The sequence below is a fragment of the Trachypithecus francoisi genome, unplaced genomic scaffold, assembly GCF_009764315.1.
Source record: "Trachypithecus francoisi isolate TF-2019V2 unplaced genomic scaffold, Tfra_2.0 Lachesis_group11, whole genome shotgun sequence".
NCBI classification, from domain to species: Eukaryota; Metazoa; Chordata; class Mammalia; order Primates; family Cercopithecidae; genus Trachypithecus; species Trachypithecus francoisi.
The window spans coordinates 17,059,628-17,078,621 of NW_022681456.1; the positions used below are offsets into that span (position 1 = coordinate 17,059,628).

Genomic DNA, 18,994 nt, shown 5'->3' on the forward strand with positions numbered 1-18,994 from the left:
TTCCTGTCAGTAATGTGTCTGCATTAATAATAAATATTAATTATATGGGACAGTTTTGACAGTGGGAACTGCCTGTCTTCATGGAAAAATTCAGAAATTGTTTAAATTGGGAGTATTTTTGTCTTCTTTGTTGAGTAGTATAGTTCCTCTATTAACTTTGTTATTGTTGTAGTTGACCTCACTTTAATTAGAAATGTGGTCAATATGGAAAGGATACTCATCATACTTGAGCTGAAATGAGATTATTTATTTATAAGCATTGAATGTAGGCCAAGCTGGCAGGAACATTAGAGTAAATAAAGCCTTGGCTGCTAAACTTTGAAAATAAACTCTCAAGCATGAAACATACATAATCCTCATGAAAATTACCAGAGTAAGACAAAATTTCAAAGTTTCTAGCATAATTCTTGGCAATTAGTGGGCATTAAATAAATGTTTATAGTTAAGATATTGGGGAAAAGCATAAACTTTGTGACTGAACACACCTAGTTATAAAACCTGGCTGTATCATTCACAAGGTGAGTGACTTTATTTAATTCTCATAGTTTTTCTGAATCTCAGTTATTTTTTCTGATAAATACATACTTTATTGTATTGTAGTACATATTAGGTAATGTATATAAGTGCTTGGTAAACAATAGTCATGTACAAGTGATAGCAGTAATTTAAAGCAGTATTCAAAACTCGAAGTTTAGCACACATTATCTGGAGGACATTACTCAGATGTTTTGTGGGAGACATGGAAATGGACGTGTCTGTTTTTAAGAGCCATGTATTTGCAGAGATGGTTTAAAACAAAACAAAAAGAAAAAAGTACATCCAAGGCCAGGCATAGTGGCTCATGCCTGTACTCCCAGCATTTTGGAAGGTCATGGCAGGTGGATCGCTTGAGCTCAGGAGTTTCAGACCATCCTGGGCAACATGGTGGAATCCTGTTTCTACAAAAATTAGCTGTGCATGGTGACAAATGCCTGTAATTCCAGCTACTTGGGAGGCTGAGATGGGAGGATGGCTTGAGCCCAGGAGGTGGAGGTTGCTGTGAGCCAAGATAGCATCAGTGCACTCCAGCATGGGCGACAGAGCTAGACCCTGTCTCGTAAAAATAAAAAAGTACTTCCAGCTTTCATTTGGTAGAGCAGAGAATTTGGATGATTCCTTGAAAGGATTTGTCATCAATCAACTGTATTCAATTAAAAAAGAACTTTCACAGTCTTTTGTAGTAATAATCATAGATATGAAAATTAGAATTAGCAGTATTTTGAAAAGTTTTTAATGTCACATCACAATTTGGATTTTTAACAATTGTACTACATTATTAAGTTATCCACTTTTGTTTGTCTGTTTTTGTTTTGCCTTGTACTTAGTGAAATTTGTATTCAACTTAAAATTGAAGGCCTGCTGTGTGCATGATGCTTGACCTCTGGTCAGTTCAGAAGTCTTAATAGTCATAATTCAGAAACAAGAGGTTTTGTTGATGGGGAGTTTCAATGTGGAATAATTAACTATGGTTCTTCAAATTCCTTCCCCCCTAACTCTGTATGTATTGTGTTAGGCCTTGGATAAATAAATCCCCTGATGTCGCCTTATTCCTTCAAATAAACATGAAACTGAACAAAAGCTGCCAATATCCTTGCAGTAAAATGAATTTACCTAAATTTTCATATCATAGGATGTTGAATTACAGGTTAAGAGTCTTAATGCTGTATTGGAGAGTATCCTGGTCAGCCTTGACGTTCTGTAGTTGAATGTCATATTTTTCTAGATATAGGACAGAATGGGCTACTTTGCCCTATAAAAAACACCAAGGTTCTCCTGGATTAGCAGAGGGCTTAGTAGGGCCAAATGGTGTTAGTGATGTTACTCATACCTTATCTGGGTTGGTATATCCACTTGCCTCTTTGATATCCACTTGCCTCTTTGATATGTAGAGGCAATTGCAAGTAACAACATTCAACATGCATTTTAACAGCTTGGAGTAACAAGTCTTGTTTAATTCCATCTAAGATACCACTCAGATTTTAGTTCAGTCATTTAAGTGTTACTGAAAAGCTTCAACCTAGCTTTAGTCAGAAAAGTCTGTGTGGCTTGTTTCTCCCTACTGTTTCTTTTCTTGGTCATAAATTGTTTCTTTATGATACCATGGGCATATGATCTCTTTAGCTGTCTGGTAGGATGTTTCCGAGAGAACGTCTATGTTACCTACTTCTATTTGTTTCTTCAGTTTGCCTAGTTTTATAATTGGTGTTTGGAAAGCAATTGTAAAATTGAAATTAATTCTTTTGCATCATGAACCAAGTTGGCAACTTTTAAAATGAAAGATAGCAAAGAAAGTTCAAATTTCTTATCTCATTTGTAATATGGTAATACTTTTATCGGAAACAAGCGTGCTTCATTTCCTTAGAATATAAGCATTTGGGTCTTTTTTTTTAATAGACGTAAGCCTGATCATTTAGCTCATATTATCATCATCTTTCATTGATAATAAGAATACTTAATTTCTGTTATAAGGTTGCTTCTTTCTTTTTTATCTTGACTTTCGTTAAGATGTTTTGCGTCATAGTTCTATTGAGAAGAAAATCCATAATATACTCACTAAGTCAAATAGATAAAAGTGATTCAGTCAGAATTTAATACTGGAAATTGACTTTGGTATTTGTCTTATATAAGATAGAAGTAGTAAAATACTCAAAATGTAAACAACAATCAGTATCATCAACAATCATAATGAACATAATTGAAAGAAATAGATTATATTCATAACCACTGTATTTGGAAAAACTAAGTGGAGTTACTAGAGAGAAACCAATGAATTTTTAGTCCTCTGACATAAAATGTCAAGACAACCTCTTTCAGTGTTTTAGTACTAAGTTTTAAATACATGGTGTCAGGCATAAGGACAAACAGTACCACACACAAGTTTGAAATTTGACCTTGTTAAAAGCTTTGTGCCATTACTTTTCTTTTTCCTATCCAGCGCACTGTGTGCTGCTGATACACAGCCATTTAGCTACATGAGTATAAAGCTCCCTCTACTGTTTCCTTTTGCCTTGAAACTCATTGACTGTGTTAAGATTTAAAAATCTAAAACAGTCAGTGGAAGTTTGCATCTTTAATATTGTGATGTGTGAACCCTTCCTTCTAAGTTGTATCAAATACATGTGGAGTAGGAGTGCATCTCTATGTGTGTGCCCTTATGCGTGTGTGAGTGTTCATCTGATTAGTTGATTTAGGGAGAGAACAAAGAATCATGTGGTCAAAGTTTCAGGGAAAAAATCCATTCTGACACAAACTTTACTCATAATTGTGGATAGTGTTATAGCCAGGGGATAGGGGAAAAGTGACATGTGTATGACTTTCGACAATTAAAATGCATATTTATGTTAAATAAGATATATATGTTATGTTATATTTATGTTAAATAAGTCTATGAAGTAGGAAACCTTTTCAGAAAATCTTAACATTCCAAATTGCCTTTTTTTTTTTCAGGTGAGAGTGGAGGTATACAGAGTGCTGCCAGTCACCTAGTTTCCCAAGATGGGGGGATGATAACTATGCACAGTCCAAAGAGATCGGGGAAGATTCCTCCAAAACTCCACAATCATATGGTCCATCGAGTCTGGAAGGAATGCATCCTCAACAGAACCCAGTCCAAGTATGTTTTCTCAATTATGTCTAGATCATAGTTTAGTAACCATCTCCTTGATTGCTACCTGAAAAATGTCAATCACGTTGCACTATTGTGTGACCAAATTTGAGAAGTCACCAGATTAGTATTGCATCTTTTTGAATTTAATAGAACAAAATTTGAAATAAAGATGTTAAAATCAAGACATTTACTGTACTTGATTTCATTATCGAGGAAGTTTTCGAAGTTCCTCATACTGTACAGATTGGCATGGTGTTGACCTGACATTTTGTAGCACAGCTGGCACAGAGATTTACTGTGGGTGTCAGGACAGTAACCAGTGGGTTTGGTTTTTCCTTGTATATCAGTGTATGAGTGCTTCCCTATTATGAAGGGAAAGAACCTTCCTTGCTGATTTACTATTGTGTACTGGCCTTAATTGTAATTAACAATACATTTTTGAACTAGACTGATGACAGTTGGAGGGGTGTTTATTATCTGCCGTGCTCCTGTTTGTTGATTTGAGAAAATTATATTCTTTTATTCCCCCACCTAACTTTCCTTCCTTTCCAATCTCCCTGCCTTTCTTCTTTAACATACTTTTGGAATAAGGGGAGAATTGATTTTTTAGAAAAGACTGCTGATGATTATTTTATTGCCTAAATGATAATGACAAACAGTAGTCAATAAGTGCTATTCCACTTATCAAGATTTATGTAAACATAATCAGCACAGTTTCATATCTGTTTTAATATGAGTAGATGTCTACTTTCTTGACTAATGAAAGTAGACAAATGAGTCTTGATTCTCTGAAACAGAATGAATATGGACATGCATGTCAGTAACTTCCAATAACTTCCTTCTTGTAGAAGCCAATGAAATGTTTCTTGAGTGACTACTATTCCAAGTTTTGATACATATTTAAAACCTGTCCTTTGGACCCAGCTTTTAGCAATTTCATACTAAATATTTATTGGCCAATAAATTGATTCTAGAATAGGCCATTGAAGATGTAGTAGATAGCTGTAAAATAATTGCAGTGGAAAATCATGTCACGTTCTAGAATTAAAAGCTATCTCTAGTCACTTTAAAATGATCCTTTCCTTTAGAATAATTGGTACATATATTTTTACTTCCATCTGTAATGCCTAGATTATTTCCAAGTAAACATTTGCTTTTTCTTTTCCTTTCATTTATCATCTTTGACTTTTAATCACCATCAACCTTACACCTCCACAACTCTTAACAGATCATAGTCCCTCTCTCATCAGCACAGAACAGGGAGACGAGACAACCAGGAGGGCAGTGGAGGGCAGAGAGTGGGAGAACGCCCTATAGAGCCTCTGTTGAAACACTTTGCAGTATCTGCTGTAGCAAAATCAGCAATCCAAAAATATTGCCCCTTATTGTTAATTCATTGTATAATAAAGGTACCTGCTTTTTGCTACCAATTATCAGTGATATGTAGGAGATACTTCTGTTTTTTTATTTCACATTAGGAGTGTTGCTCTTAAATGCTAGTAAATATTTTACAGGATGAATATCTTATCCAAAGTACGTGGGACCAGAAGAAGTGTTTGTTCAGATCTTTTTTAGATTTTGGAATATTTGCGTATACGTAGTGAGATATCTTGGGGATGGGTCTTAAGTCTAAGCACAAAGTTTTTTTATGTTTCATGTGCACATAGCCTAAAGGTTAATTTTATACAATGTCTTAAAACAATTTTGTGCCTGAAACAAAGTTTGTGTACATTGAACCATCGGTAAGCAAAGGTGTCTATCTCAGCCGCCTGTGTGGATAATCTGTGGTTGTTCAGCATCACCATCATTCCTGACTCAGAATTTATGTGCTACAGATAAGCAGTCACCTCAGCCTCCCAAGTGTCTGGGACTACAGGCAAGCACCACTGTGCCTGGCTAATTTTTGTATTTTTTTGTATGTATGGGTTTTCGCCATGTTGCCCAGGATGATCTCAAACTCCTGGACTCAAGTGATCCGCCCACCTTAGCCTCCCAAAATGCTGGAATTACAGGTATGAACCACATGCGCCCAGCCAAATAGAAACATTTTGAACAGGATACCATTACTGTGTGAGTGAAATGTGTTCAACTCTTGAACATTTTTCTCCCCAGGAGTATGGGTATTATGTTCACACATAAGTCACATTATTAACCCTTTTAGGAGGAGCCAAATGTCAACTCCAACTCTTGAAGAAGAGCCTGCTAGCAATCCTGCTACTTGGGATTTTGTGGATCCAACCCAAAGAGTCAGCTGTTCTTGTTCCAGGTAGGTAATAAAAAAGGCAAAATAGTAGTGAGATCGATTGATGGCGCATCTTGTTGATTCCTCTCCTGGCCTCACAGATCAGTTCTTCCTGATTCTCCATTCTCCTCCAGTACAGAAGAAAAAGAGTTTTTTTCTTATATGCAGATGATACAGTTTTATTGTCAGGACTCACAGTTTGTTAGACGGTCGGCCCTGTTAACAAATTGCTCCCGTAACTTTTTTTCTGGTTAGCAGCTTCAAAACTAAAGGCATCAGTTTGACAAGACAATTCTTAGCCCTTTAAATGACTTTATTTAACTACTCTTAATTTTAAAGTAGAGATACACATTAAAAACAGATTGACTTGAGTCAATAGAATTTGGATTAAAGAGACTTTCTGTAGATAATTTGTTTTGTTGCTAGCAGTGGTGTTTTTTGATTGAGACAGGTATTTGGTCACAACTGCTAAAAGCTAAAATTGTTGCAGTCATGATATCTTAGTTGCTTATTCATTTAGTTCTTTGGATACGGCCTCAGATTGCTTTTTTGTAGAAAATTTTTGCATTCTTCTTGGATATTCCATTGACTTACCACTCTTTGTTGTAGTAAAGAATATTATCGTTATGGATTTTCATTAGGGTTCTTAAATTCTTTAAGTGGGCGTTTAAGTCTTTTCCCCCAGCTCATTTGACAGAAGAAGTGGTGGTCATTTTTCACCTAGACTGGGCTATTTTGAGTAGCCTTGCTTCTGAAATATACACTTTCAAATTTGATACTGTTCAATGTGGATAAAAAGTTCAGGTGAGATAAGCATATTTAGAAGATGGCCATTCATGTCTCTAGTGAGATCAGGGCTTCTTAATGTAGCATGAGTGACTTGGCTTCACGCTGAGGAGGTGGTCCGTATGCCGCCTGCATATATGCAAACTGCTGCGTGTGTACACTTAGGGAACAGCTTTGACACCTTTTCCTCTTCTCCCCTGCCTCTTGAGGTGATTCTTTTATCAAGCTCTGCCTTGGCAGCCTCTTGTTGAGAGATGTAAGGATAAGCCTAATGAAGCTCATTATTGATTTTTCAGGGAGGATGTTTTTGAAGAAGTTGTTTGCTCACTAAGGGTTCCCTCTCTGAGCATATGAGAGCCTCTCTCTGGTGTTAGTAGGTGTGGTATACTACAGCTGAATGCTACTTTACTCTTGTCTCTAGGCTGTTGTGAATTGTGTGACAAAAAGTATTTTCCCAGTAACTTTGATTTATGGACAGTTCACAGCCAAGTGAAGGCCCAGCTTTAGCACATACATAGGATATCAATTGTAGTGTATTTAACTTTTCTTTCATCTTATTTTCCCTGTGCTTACCTTAGCCCAGATTTTTTCACTTAAAAAAATAACCTATTTACCGATTTTTACACATTTTTATTAGGTACCTGGAATTATTTTTGTAACACATTAAGTGTAAAGAAACAAATAATGTTTTCCTTTTTGTTTTCTGGAATTATTGCTGTATTTCTTTGCCAAATGCACATATCTTCAGGTCTTTTTTTTTATAACCATATGCATACCAAGGCACCATTCCACTGACTTTCCAACTTCTATACCAACCTGACTTTCAGAGAGTCTTGTATTTTGGGGGATGTCTTTAAGAAAAATGCTTAGGCTGGGTGCAGTGGTTCACGCCTGTAATCCCAGCACTTTGGAATGCCAAGGCAGGCGGATCACAAGATCAAGAGTTTGAGACCAGCCTGCTCAACATGGCGAAACCCCATTTCTACTGAAAAAATACAAAAATTAGCCAGCCATGGTGGCACGTGCCTGTAATCACAGTTGCTCACGAGGCCGAGGCAGGAGAATTGCTTGAACCTGGGAGGCGGAGGTTGTAGTGAGCCGAGATTGTGCCACTGTACTCCAGCCTGGGCGACAGAGCGAGACTCCATCTCAAAAAAAAAAGAAAAAAGAAAAATCCTTAATTTTTGCCACGTATGCTTCCCCCACAAACTTGGAACCCTATTGTGGTCATTTTTATCGCAATTTTCTCTTCTCAGCCTACAGACTTTTTAGATTTAATTTGTCACTGGATTTCACACTGACTTCCTTTGAAATGTCTATTGGAGTCCTCCTTTCCTTGTTCTTTTAGTCGTGATCTATTTCTGCATGTTTGGGCCCTGCCTCAGGTTTCTTTCTACCACCGGTCACCCATATAGTGTGTGGCCTTCCTCTGATTTCCCCACTGTCTGCGCTAGGTTTCCTGGCCTGCTGAGATGCACTGCGATTCGCTCCTACCTACTGTGCATTCCTCGTTCTGACCTTTTTGCAATGTAGCTGAATCATTAAATACAGTTGAAGAAACTAACTTTATGATTAGGTTATCCACTTTCAAAACATCTTTACTTTGAAGAGGGTATCGTAAAGTGTCTCTCAGAGAACTAGTATGGGTAAATGCTCTCTGAGAAAAAAAGCCTAAAAGACTAAAATTTTAGGTTTTAAAATAAGTACCTTCATAAGATGTTGAGATACTTTCTGAGGAGACATTCACATGTTACTGTGATACTGTGCTCATTGGGCTTAAAGACAAGAAGTTCAGGAGTGTTTGTTTTTATTTTTTTGAGTAGCAAAGACTTTGGCAAGAATATTTTCAGATTATCTGCTGCAGGATTACCGAACCCATTATGGTATAGACCACTCCTTCCACTATTTAATGGCCTTATGGAGCAGGGCAGCCATCCTGCTGTCCCACTAAACCATCCCATTATGCCCCACAAATCCGTTTTACTGCTCACTAGGGCATCATTTAGTGCAATGCAGCAGTAATTTAATGCCACCCTAGTGGCCTCAGAGAGTTACTACTACACCGGCAGGAGAGCTCACATTTTTCCCCAGGAATGATTTATATATTGGGAGGTACTGGCTGACCTGCAGTATAACTTTGTTGTACAGATTAAACCTTGGCATCATCTAGTGGGCTCTTACTGAGCCATTTTTCACACCCATGCTTGCCAAGAAGTGTGTTAGGGTGTGAGCCGACTTGGTTTTTCTGCTTTGGTGGTTCAGGTGCATTTGTGTATGTGTGGTGTTAAGCTCTATCATTTTAACGTGTGTCTGTAAGATCCAAAGTTGTCTTTTATCCCTTCTTGCCTAGATATAGTGGCACATAAAGTTTCTAGTATATTTATCCTATTAAATGTTCTTAGGATTGGAACTTACTGTTTTAATTCCACGCTTTGAGGCAGACTAGTTGCATAGTTATTTTATTCCCAATTTACAGCACTACAAACCATTATAAGCCATTCTATATTACAGTTAGTAGAGTGTTATAAAATAGAAATTGGAAACTTTGTTTTTTCTTGGCAGAGAATCTCGACTCTACTCTCATGGTTTTAAGAGACGATATGAATAGGTTATCTGAGGCCCTCACCAAATCTAAAAGATCTGGGGTTTTTTTGAATCAGTGATTTGTAGGGGTTAACAATGTACTTTACATCTTTTGTTATGCCTGTTTCTTGTCTGCTTAACTTGTATGTGATTGATTCTTCATTTTTCATTGGGGTGTATTGTTTTTTAGTTACTAAATAAAAACTAGAGCCCTTTTATATGTATTAGTACATCTAATGTATGCTTTAAAAGGCAAAATTTTGTCAGAGAATCTCTTTTCTTAATGTTATAATGATGTAATTATTTACTCTCATTTTAGGCATAAGCTTTTAAAACGTTGTGCAGTAGGACCCAATCGACCTCCCACAATGTCTCAACCAGGGTTCAGTGCAGGACCATCATCATCTTCATCTTTACCACCTCCTGCTTCTTCTAAGCACAAAACAACAGAAAGACAGGAAAAAGGAGACAAGCTGCAGAAGAGACCCTTAATCCCGTTTCACCATAGGCCCTCCGTGGCCGAAGAGTTATGCATGGAGCAAGATGCGCCAGGACAGAAACTAGGGTTGGCAGGGATCGACTCCTCCTTAGAGGTGTCTAGCAGTAGGAAGTATGATAAGCAAATGGCCGTGCCTTCCAGAAATACAAGCAAGCAAATGAATCTGAATCCTATGGATTCACCTCATTCCCCTATATCCCCTCTGCCGCCAACACTCAGCCCTCAGCCACGAGGTCAGGAAACAGAGAGTTTGGACCCACCGTCTGTCCCTGTGAATCCAGCCCTCTATGGAAATGGACTAGAACTCCAGCAGTTGTCTACTCTGGATGACAGAACTGTCCTCGTAGGCCAAAGACTGCCTCTCATGGCAGAGGTCAGCGAGACAGCCTTATATTGTGGGATTAGGCCCTTGAACCCAGAGTCATCAGAAAAGTGGTGGCATAGTTATCGTCTCCCACCCAGTGATGATGCTGAGTTCAGGCCTCCAGAGCTCCAGGGTGAGAGATGTGATGCCAAAATGGAGGTAAACTCAGAGAGCACTGCATTGCAAAGGTAAGACGGCCCTCTGCACCACCCACCCATCCACTGGAAGGACATGGGCTCCCTCCCCATCTCTTCCTGCTAAACTTTCAGGTTCAAAATTGAAGTAGGCTTTTCTTTGTCCTTCTTGACTCTGGATATGGAAAATGTTTAATGGTCAAATGCTTTGACCTACGTACAGATGAGCACACATGTGATTTAACACATGGGCATATAAAGAACTCTTTATGCCATTTTAGTACACTCCGAATATATTAATACATTTTTGCCCTACTGTTAATTAAATAATATAGCTTTATGAGACTTTCCATATTGCTATCAGTGCCTTCTTTGTATGTTGACATTTTTGAGGAAGGCTTTGCCTGCGTTCAGGTGTATGTATCATGTATCTAGTATAATATTTATAGCTCTTTTGAGCCACCCATTCTAAAACTTTACATAGATTATCTCATTTAATCTTCACTGTACCATATTATTCTGTTAATTTTATAACTCAGAAACTAGGGCCATGCAGTTAGTAAATGATACAGATGGAATTTGAACCTAGGTAGCTTGTCCTGAGAACCTGTGCTCTTAAGTGGAATCGATGGACTCAGAGACAAAAACATACATTCTTGACAAAGTATACTAATTTTTATTTAATCATGAATATAAACTGTAAAAGCAAATCACTATATCAGTGAATTTTTAGTTGTTTTTACAAAAAGTTTAAGCTTTGTAAATGCTTTAAGTCATAAATGCTCCTTTTTTTTTTTTTTTTAAAGAAACTTATTTAACCTTGTTTATCTTGTTTAAATTGCCATTTTGTCTTTTAGACTCTTAGCACAACCTAACAAACGGTTTAAAATCTGGCAAGACAAACAGCCCCAGATGCAGCCACTCCACTTCCTTGACCCATTGCCTCTATCGCAACAACCTGGAGACAGTTTGGGAGAAGTGAATGACCCATATACCTTCGAAGATGGTGACATAAAATACATCTTTACAGCCAACAAGAAATGCAAACAAGGGACGGAGAAAGATTCCCTGAAGAAGAATAAGGTACCATTTAACAGAGAGAGAGTCCAGCATGGTGTGGGTTTCTATCTATGTCAGTACAACATGTGTGGGAAGACTTTGGAGGCAGAACGTTTGAGATAGTCTTGCCTGATTGCTCTGTCCCCATATTCATGCTCTTGGTACTATTGTATTGAACAGCGTATTGTTCCTTTTTATGTCATGGCTCACCTTTGTTTAAAAGTCAGCCGAACATAAATGAAGCCTCATATTTTCCAGACTATAGCTTGTACAGTGCATGTTTCCTCTCATATGCTAATTCTTGTTGGCCTATGCTCCCTATTTCTTTTAAAATATTATTCAGAAGTACCCAAAATGTAAAGGAAAAAATGTTGGTAACAGTATGTATATATAGTTTATCAAGCGCTTCTTATCCTTACTGTGCCAAGCGCTATACCTATGTATTCTCTGGATTAATATCAACTCTACCCATAGACTATCAGTATTAATTTTACTGGTTTCATCATCATAAAAATGAGTACTGGTTGAGTCTGCTGTCTTTAATTTTAAATTTTCAGACATTCTAAAATACTGGGCCATTGAAATAGGTATTCTTGAGAATCAAGGAAGTAAGACAATTATAAGAGGCCAGTATGGTTCAGGGGAATGCTTTTTAGATTGTTTTATACCGATCTCCCTAGATCCAGACAGCTGAATCTATAATTTAGCATCTAAAATGTTGTTAAAGGCAGCTTTTAACACCATGGCAGGTCTGTAATCAACTGCCACCAGTACTGCTTAGGCATAAAACACTGATTCACTCAGAATACCCCGTAGGATTGAGGGGAAAGTGGGGATCTCATGGTTCTGTTGAAATTCCGGAGAAAGGACCTATCTTTTATTTCCTTTGGTTGCATAGACCATGGTTTATCATACTTGTGCTCATAACAAGTTCCATTCTACCCTCTAATTCTTTGTGTTCTCCCTCATATTTCACACTTTGGGTTGGTGTTCATGTGTTTTGTTTGGCTGAATTTATTATACAGTCAGAGGATGGATTTGGTACCAAGGATGTCACTACACCAGGTCATTCCACGCCGGTGCCTGATGGGAAAAATGCCATGTCTATTTTCAGTTCTGCTACTAAAACAGGTGTGTACAATGATTATTTGCCTCACTTGGATTGTTGCTAAAATAAAATGCAAAGGAGATGCTTCTCAATGTAAAATTTTATTCTTATTGTAATAAGAATTTCATCTCATCTTTAATATATTTTTCATAGTTTGTTTTTCAGTTCCTTTCAAAACTGATAAACATATTTGGAAATAATTATCTCTAAATTTAACTAAAACCATAGGGAAAAACTCACAGGCAGGTCATGTTCATTGAGATCCGTGTCCTCTCCCCACTCCTTTGCGCTTGGTGGAGTTGCTTATTCTGTGTCTTTTGCCTCCTTTCCTACAGATGTCCGGCAGGATAATGCTGCTGGCAGAGCTGGCTCCAGTAGCCTTACGCAGGTAACAGATTTGGCACCTTCTCTGCATGACTTAGACAACATCTTTGATAATTCTGATGACGACGAACTTGGGGTGAGTTTGCCAGTTTGCCAGAGCTACATACACAAAAATTTTGCTGCGTGAAAGGACTTTATGTCAGTGTTGTAGTATTTCTTTATAATTTGGTCTCCTGAACTTGGGGGCTCTTATTTCGGGTTCTGAATGTTCTTTTTAAATGTCTGTATACTGGAGTCTAATCACGCTGTATAAATCTTGGAAAAGATTGTAAAGGTTATTAGCATAGTTTATCTACCTCTAGAGTTTTGTTCATTGAAGGATCTTTTTCATTAGTGTATTCCAGTTGTACATATTAAAATCTTTCACGTTTATTTTAATAAATTCTTCTAAATATCACAGGACCACTAGAAATGTATTATGTTGTCCCTTAGGTTTGATTTTTAAAGTAATGCCCACATAACTTTTTTTCATCTAATAAGTCAGAGGTTAGATATGCAAATATGATTTATACTTTTTCAGATCCTGGCATCATTATAGGGGAATAGAATTTATATACATAGAAGTTAAATAATTCAAGGCAGCGTATGATTAAAATGACAGAGAAGAATAATTATTATAATCCTTTGGAGATCAGCTGAAATAAGAGTCAGGAAATGTGTGTTCCCGTCCTCCTAACCAACTCTGTACCTTCGGGCAAATACAAGTGTCTTGTTTTTTCTGGGAGACCTAGAGATGAATAAGATAGGCTCTGTTTTCAAAAAGCTCAGCTTATTAGTTTATTTTTCTTTCATTTATTCACTTATCTACCTCCCTATTCATCCATTTTACATACATTTGTTAATTGGTGGTTAAATCCTTTGTGGTAGTACTAAGGCTAGTAATTGAGGTTATAAAGATGATTAAATTACCACCCTTATACTTGAGACACTCACAGACGTAAGGAGAAATGGCACATAGAGTTGTAATATACTTATTGCTGTGAGTACAGTAATAGACCTGAATCTGAAGTTGCTGTACATTCAGGTACGAAGTGACGGGGAGCAGTGTTTAAGTTAAGGCTTGAAAGTTAAGTAGGAAACATTTCTAAAGCCCATTCTAACTTTAAAATAAAATGTATCTAACAGATATTATACACCATTACTGTTATAAGTACTTAGAGGATGAGGAGATCATAATGGCCTGGGAGAATGGGTTGTACTTGAAATATGGAAAGACTGGGGTCATTGAGAGGAATGGGGGAGGGACATTAGTTTAAGTGTGGAATGAGCCTTGATTAAGCAACAAAAATGAACTAGATTAGCTTTCAGGGATAAGGAACAGACCATTGGTCTGTTTTTTTGATGATGGTTAGAGACTGATAGGTCTAGGAAAGTTTTGAATTTTAAACTTTATCAATATGCTTTCCTCTGAGGGCTACTGAGTATAGAACTGAACTGGCAGAAGGGCTATTTTTTTTTTTTTTTTGGTCTGATCTACAGAAGGCAGGAATCCTCTAATCTGGTAACTTTTGTTGGATTAGAACACTGGAATCTGAATTTATACAGTGGCTACATGAAGGAAGAGGACATGACAATGTGAAAAACTCTGGTAGAAGAAATGACTCATTTCTTCATTACTGATCCAGGCATTGAATTTGACTATCCACCAGAGGCCAAGTGCTGACTGGGTTTGGTTTTAAAGATCCAGAGGGTTAGGATAGGTGCTTTGGCAGTGGTAATGGGAATCAAATATGAAAAGAAAAGGAGGTACAAGTCAAAGGAGGAGAAAAAATGAAACAGAGCAAGCATTGTGGAGTGGCCTGCCTGATCTGTTCATGACCACCATCCTGGTAATTGTTCCTGCTCTGGGCCACTGAACTTATTCTTTGTATAAATTATGATTTACTATTAGGCTTAATGAGGAAATGTTTAACTGTTGGGAATATACTTTTAGTAATATTAACATGCAAAGGAGAATTGGACATTTTCAATCAAATTTTCATTTCTCTGAGTGTTTTTGCTTTACTCTGATTTTTAATCTGGCATTTAATCACATGAGCAGTTTACCTTAGAATATATTGCTAATCCGTCTTACTACTTGTAAATGGAGTTGGGAGGCTATTGGCTGAGTTGTCATCTCAGGTGTCTTTGAATTTAATTTTAATTTTACATTTCAATGTTGTGACATTGTATAAGTTTAAATAAATAAAAGGCCTTCTATTTGTAAAAATCATTTTTGCTTTATTTTATATTTTATTTTAATTCATCACCAATTCATTGAATGTTAAAGATAATCTTGCCCAGTAATGCACTGGTTTGTTTTTGAATAATCAGAGAAAAACCTCTTCTGAATATTTCAATAATTTTACAAAATAAGGTTTTTTGGTGAAGATCAATTTTGATATTTTGATAGTTATTTTTTGTAACTAGGTACAGAAGATACATAGTTTGTTGTGATAAATGAAAAAAAAAAAAAGGTTTGGAGGGCTTGAGATTATGCCTTTTAGCTGCCTGCTTCCAAGTATAAGGGAAACCAGACCAATTGTCAATTACTACTGGAGGCACCACCCTAATGTAACACTGTGTCCGTGAAAATTGATGTGGGAGGGAAGAATTGCTTAAGGTCTGCAAGCTCTCCTTTGATGGCACAATCTGCCCTCACAAGATCCATTCAATTCACTGTTCCTTACACTTGATAAGCTTGTAACCATCTCCTTTGTTTCACTATCTGATGGTATTTCCAAAAGTTCACCTGGTAAACGCTTCTACCAAGAGGCATCTACCAATAGATATACATTAGGAAATACTTGAGTGCTGCCGTACTTATATACACATCACTCTGTTTTAATAACATCATCTGTTCTTAGGCTGTATCACCTGCTCTGCGCCCATCAAAAATTCCTACAGTTGGGACAGAAGACCGACCTCTTGGGAAGGATGGAAGAGCTGCTGTTCCTTATCCACCAAGTAAGTAGAGAAACTTGACTGAGCCATTGTGGCTCGCTGCCTATAACTTAGATGTAATATGCTCATACTCAGTGGTGCTTTAACTTTATCTGAAATTCCCCTTCCTTTTGACAGAATTCTAACTGTGAATTAAAACCTGTACAAATTGGTGTTCCGAGATGGGCAGGCAGCTAATCATATACAGAAACCGTCTTAATTTGAATTCCTTTCCTTTGTTTTCCAGTTAAGAATTAGCTTTTTATAGCTTAAAATGTAGAAAAACATGTTTCAGGTTTGTTTTTCTAATAGCCCTTTCCTAGTAGAATAAATGCTGCACAAGTGATTTTTCAAACTGGTATTCTATTATAAGACTGTGTAAAATGTTTCTGTTTTTATAAATGTAATTCAGTCAAGGATATTGGATATTTGATTTCAGTCGTCCTTTTCAGGATGCATACTGAAGTTTTTGTGTTTCCTTTTGAGATCAACTAGTTTTATTATATATGCTGACAAAGAAAGGAACCTCCTTTTTTCGAGTATGTTCTTTGCCCTAAGAAACCACATCATTCTACAAGAGAAAAGAAAGTCAGGGTAGCTTATGTGGATACTCTGAAGCAGAAACATAATTCCATTGCAAATCATTCTTTAACACCTTCTCATTAACTTCAGCTGGTAATGAGAACAAATTGAGGGGAAAAACCACCATGTCATAGGGATGAGTCAAAAAGCTTTATGAACCTATAAATGTAGTGCTGATTTACTCAAATCTAGAAGTGGGAAGTATACAGAGATTGGATTTTGACAGCTTTAGTGGATCCATAGCTTTTTAAAATATGCAAAGCTTTCTCAAGCATGACATGGGTGAAAATGAATAATGATAGCCAGCCAGTTGCTGTAGTTTTTTTAATTAAACATTTTTCTTGTTTTATTACTCTGCACTGCAGAATTACACAAACACGGAACTTCACAGATTAAAAGAAACAGTATTAAAATAGATGTGTGTAGGTCAGATGTTTTTCCTCTTTGAATCAATTGATCATTTACTCTTTTTGACATGACGTGATACGTAGTGATGTGAAATGTTAGAATGTCTGATAACTCAGCCAAGGCTTTTCACTCACAGACATCCTGCTAGTTAGTGGCATTGCCCAGTGAAGTATATTGTGTGCTGTATCCTTTTTCTCATTTCTATCCAAAAAAGAATTATTTCAGAAAGAAGCTACTCAAAATTTAAAATTTTATGATAAAGTACACATTATAAAAATGAATGAATTTGAAATGTAGCACAGAATATTAACACCAGGAAAACCCAGATATGCAAGAATCCAGAGGATCGTTTTAATGTGTACAAAGCATATATATAAATATGTATTTGTGAGAGCATATGTATTTGTGGGATGGGGTGGGGGAGTGAGGGGAACACACAGTATTTCCTCCCAAGAAATGACAATGAAAATAGCCTGGCAAAATATTTTAATCTCAGCAAAAGCTTTTTGGGCATTGAGGTGGGGAGACAAATGTATTATAAAAGTCAATGTCGGCCGGGCGCGGTGGCTCACGCCTGTAATCTGAGCACTTTGGGAGGCCAAGGCGGGCAGATCACAAGGTCAGGAGATCGAGATCATCCTGGCTAACACGGTGAAACCCTGTCTCTACTAAAAATACAAAAAATTAGCCAGGCGTGGCGGCGGGTGCCTGTAGTCCCAGCTACTCAGGAGGCGGAGGCAGGAGAATGGCGTGAACCCGGGAGGCGGAGCTTGCAGTGAGCGGAGATCGTGCCACTGCACTCCAGCCTTGGTGACAGAGCAAGACTCCATCTCAAAAAAAAAAAAAAAAAAAAAAAAAGTTAATGTCTATCCTGTAATCCCAGCTACTTGGGAGGCTGAGGCAGGAGAATCGCTTGAACCCAGGAGGCAGAGGTTGCAGTGAGCAGAGATCACACAACTGCTCTCCAGCCTCAGTGACAGAGCAAGACTGCATCTCACAAAACAGAAACAAAACAAAATTAATGTCTAGAACATTAATTCTAGACATTAATTCTACTGTCCAGTAGAAATACAAAGTAAGCCACAAATGAGAGCCACATGTGCAATTTCACATTTTCTAGTGGCTATTTAAAAAAATTAATAATATACAGTATTTTATTTAAGGATTCAAAATATTATTTTTACATGTAATTAGTATAAAATTATTGCAGTATTTCACTTTCTTAATAAAAATATATGTAATGGTTGTACATATTTTACCTTTTTTTTTTGTATGAAGTCTTTGGAATACAGTGTATGTTTTACACATGCAACCCATCTCTATTTGATCAAGCCCTATTTTGGGTGCTCAGTAGCTACATGTGGCCAGTGCATATTGTGTTGGAAAGCATAGGTTCCTAATTATTCATTTGTGAATGTAATGCTGAAGACAGCAACAAACAGTGACAAATAGGTTTACTTTAATGTGAAGTTTATGTTAAGGTAGTATTGTGTTATAGTAAAAACATGTTTTTATTAGATTTTATTATTAACCACTTTCTTACAAATTTTTGTATTTGAAAGCACATTAGTTTAAAGTATGAGTCTTTGAATAGACAAAAGGAAAGAGTTGGATTTTGGGATTGGTTCATTTGTTTATTTTCCAAGAGTCCTTACTGTTTGGAAGGGACTTGGGCATATGCTCTGGGGTGAGGAGAACACTAAGAAATCAGTGATGCTGCTTGGTTGGAGGTCTTCCATCCTGTACATGAATACATGAAGTGCTGGGCAGGAGCAGGTGAGCAGGTGGGCAGGTGGGTGTCTTATGAGTTGCCGCTGAAGTGCAGAGGTCTTGCAGGATCGGCAGGATGGGAGAAAGCAGAGCGCTGTGGGTGGTACAGCTCACCTGCAGTCCGTCCTGGTGGCTGTTTTAGCCATTTTCTGGGAAGAAAATTGAACAGACAAATCATGTTTCTATTTTGGAGGACCAAAGTGTTTCTTGGAGTCTCAGTGTTCTTTCTGCTTTACCCACTTTGAGTCCAGTTCCCTTTGATCATCTTAGGGTCATATATTTTCAGAAATTCCCATAACTTGACAGTAGTTCCGTCTTTTTCCAGTCCAGGTTTGGGAGGGAGAATTAATTTGTACTGAATTCATCATTTGCTGAATGTTTAGATGTTCGCAGCAAAGTGTTCACTTCTGAGCATACATTATCTCATTTAATATGCTCAAAAAATATGAAGTAGATATTTTTCCCATTTTACAGATTAGGAAAATGAAGCGAGACAGACTGAATCTT

The 18,994-nt window shown here is 37.2% G+C and overlaps 1 protein-coding gene across 5 annotated transcripts in view; it reads left to right on the plus strand.

The window, feature by feature from the left end:
- MED13L (mediator complex subunit 13L) overlaps positions 1-18,994 on the plus strand; it is a 327,210-nt gene that overhangs the window by 265,842 nt on the left and 42,374 nt on the right. For all 5 annotated transcript variants that reach the window (XM_033220469.1, XM_033220470.1, XM_033220471.1 and 2 more), the window contains 7 exons: positions 3,487-3,652; positions 5,808-5,912; positions 9,577-10,308; positions 11,112-11,337; positions 12,339-12,444; positions 12,757-12,881; positions 15,652-15,751. In XM_033220469.1, coding sequence (XP_033076360.1) covers positions 3,487-3,652; positions 5,808-5,912; positions 9,577-10,308; positions 11,112-11,337; positions 12,339-12,444; positions 12,757-12,881; positions 15,652-15,751 — 1,560 coding nt within the window. The remainder of the gene's footprint in view (positions 1-3,486; positions 3,653-5,807; positions 5,913-9,576; positions 10,309-11,111; positions 11,338-12,338; positions 12,445-12,756; positions 12,882-15,651; positions 15,752-18,994) is intronic.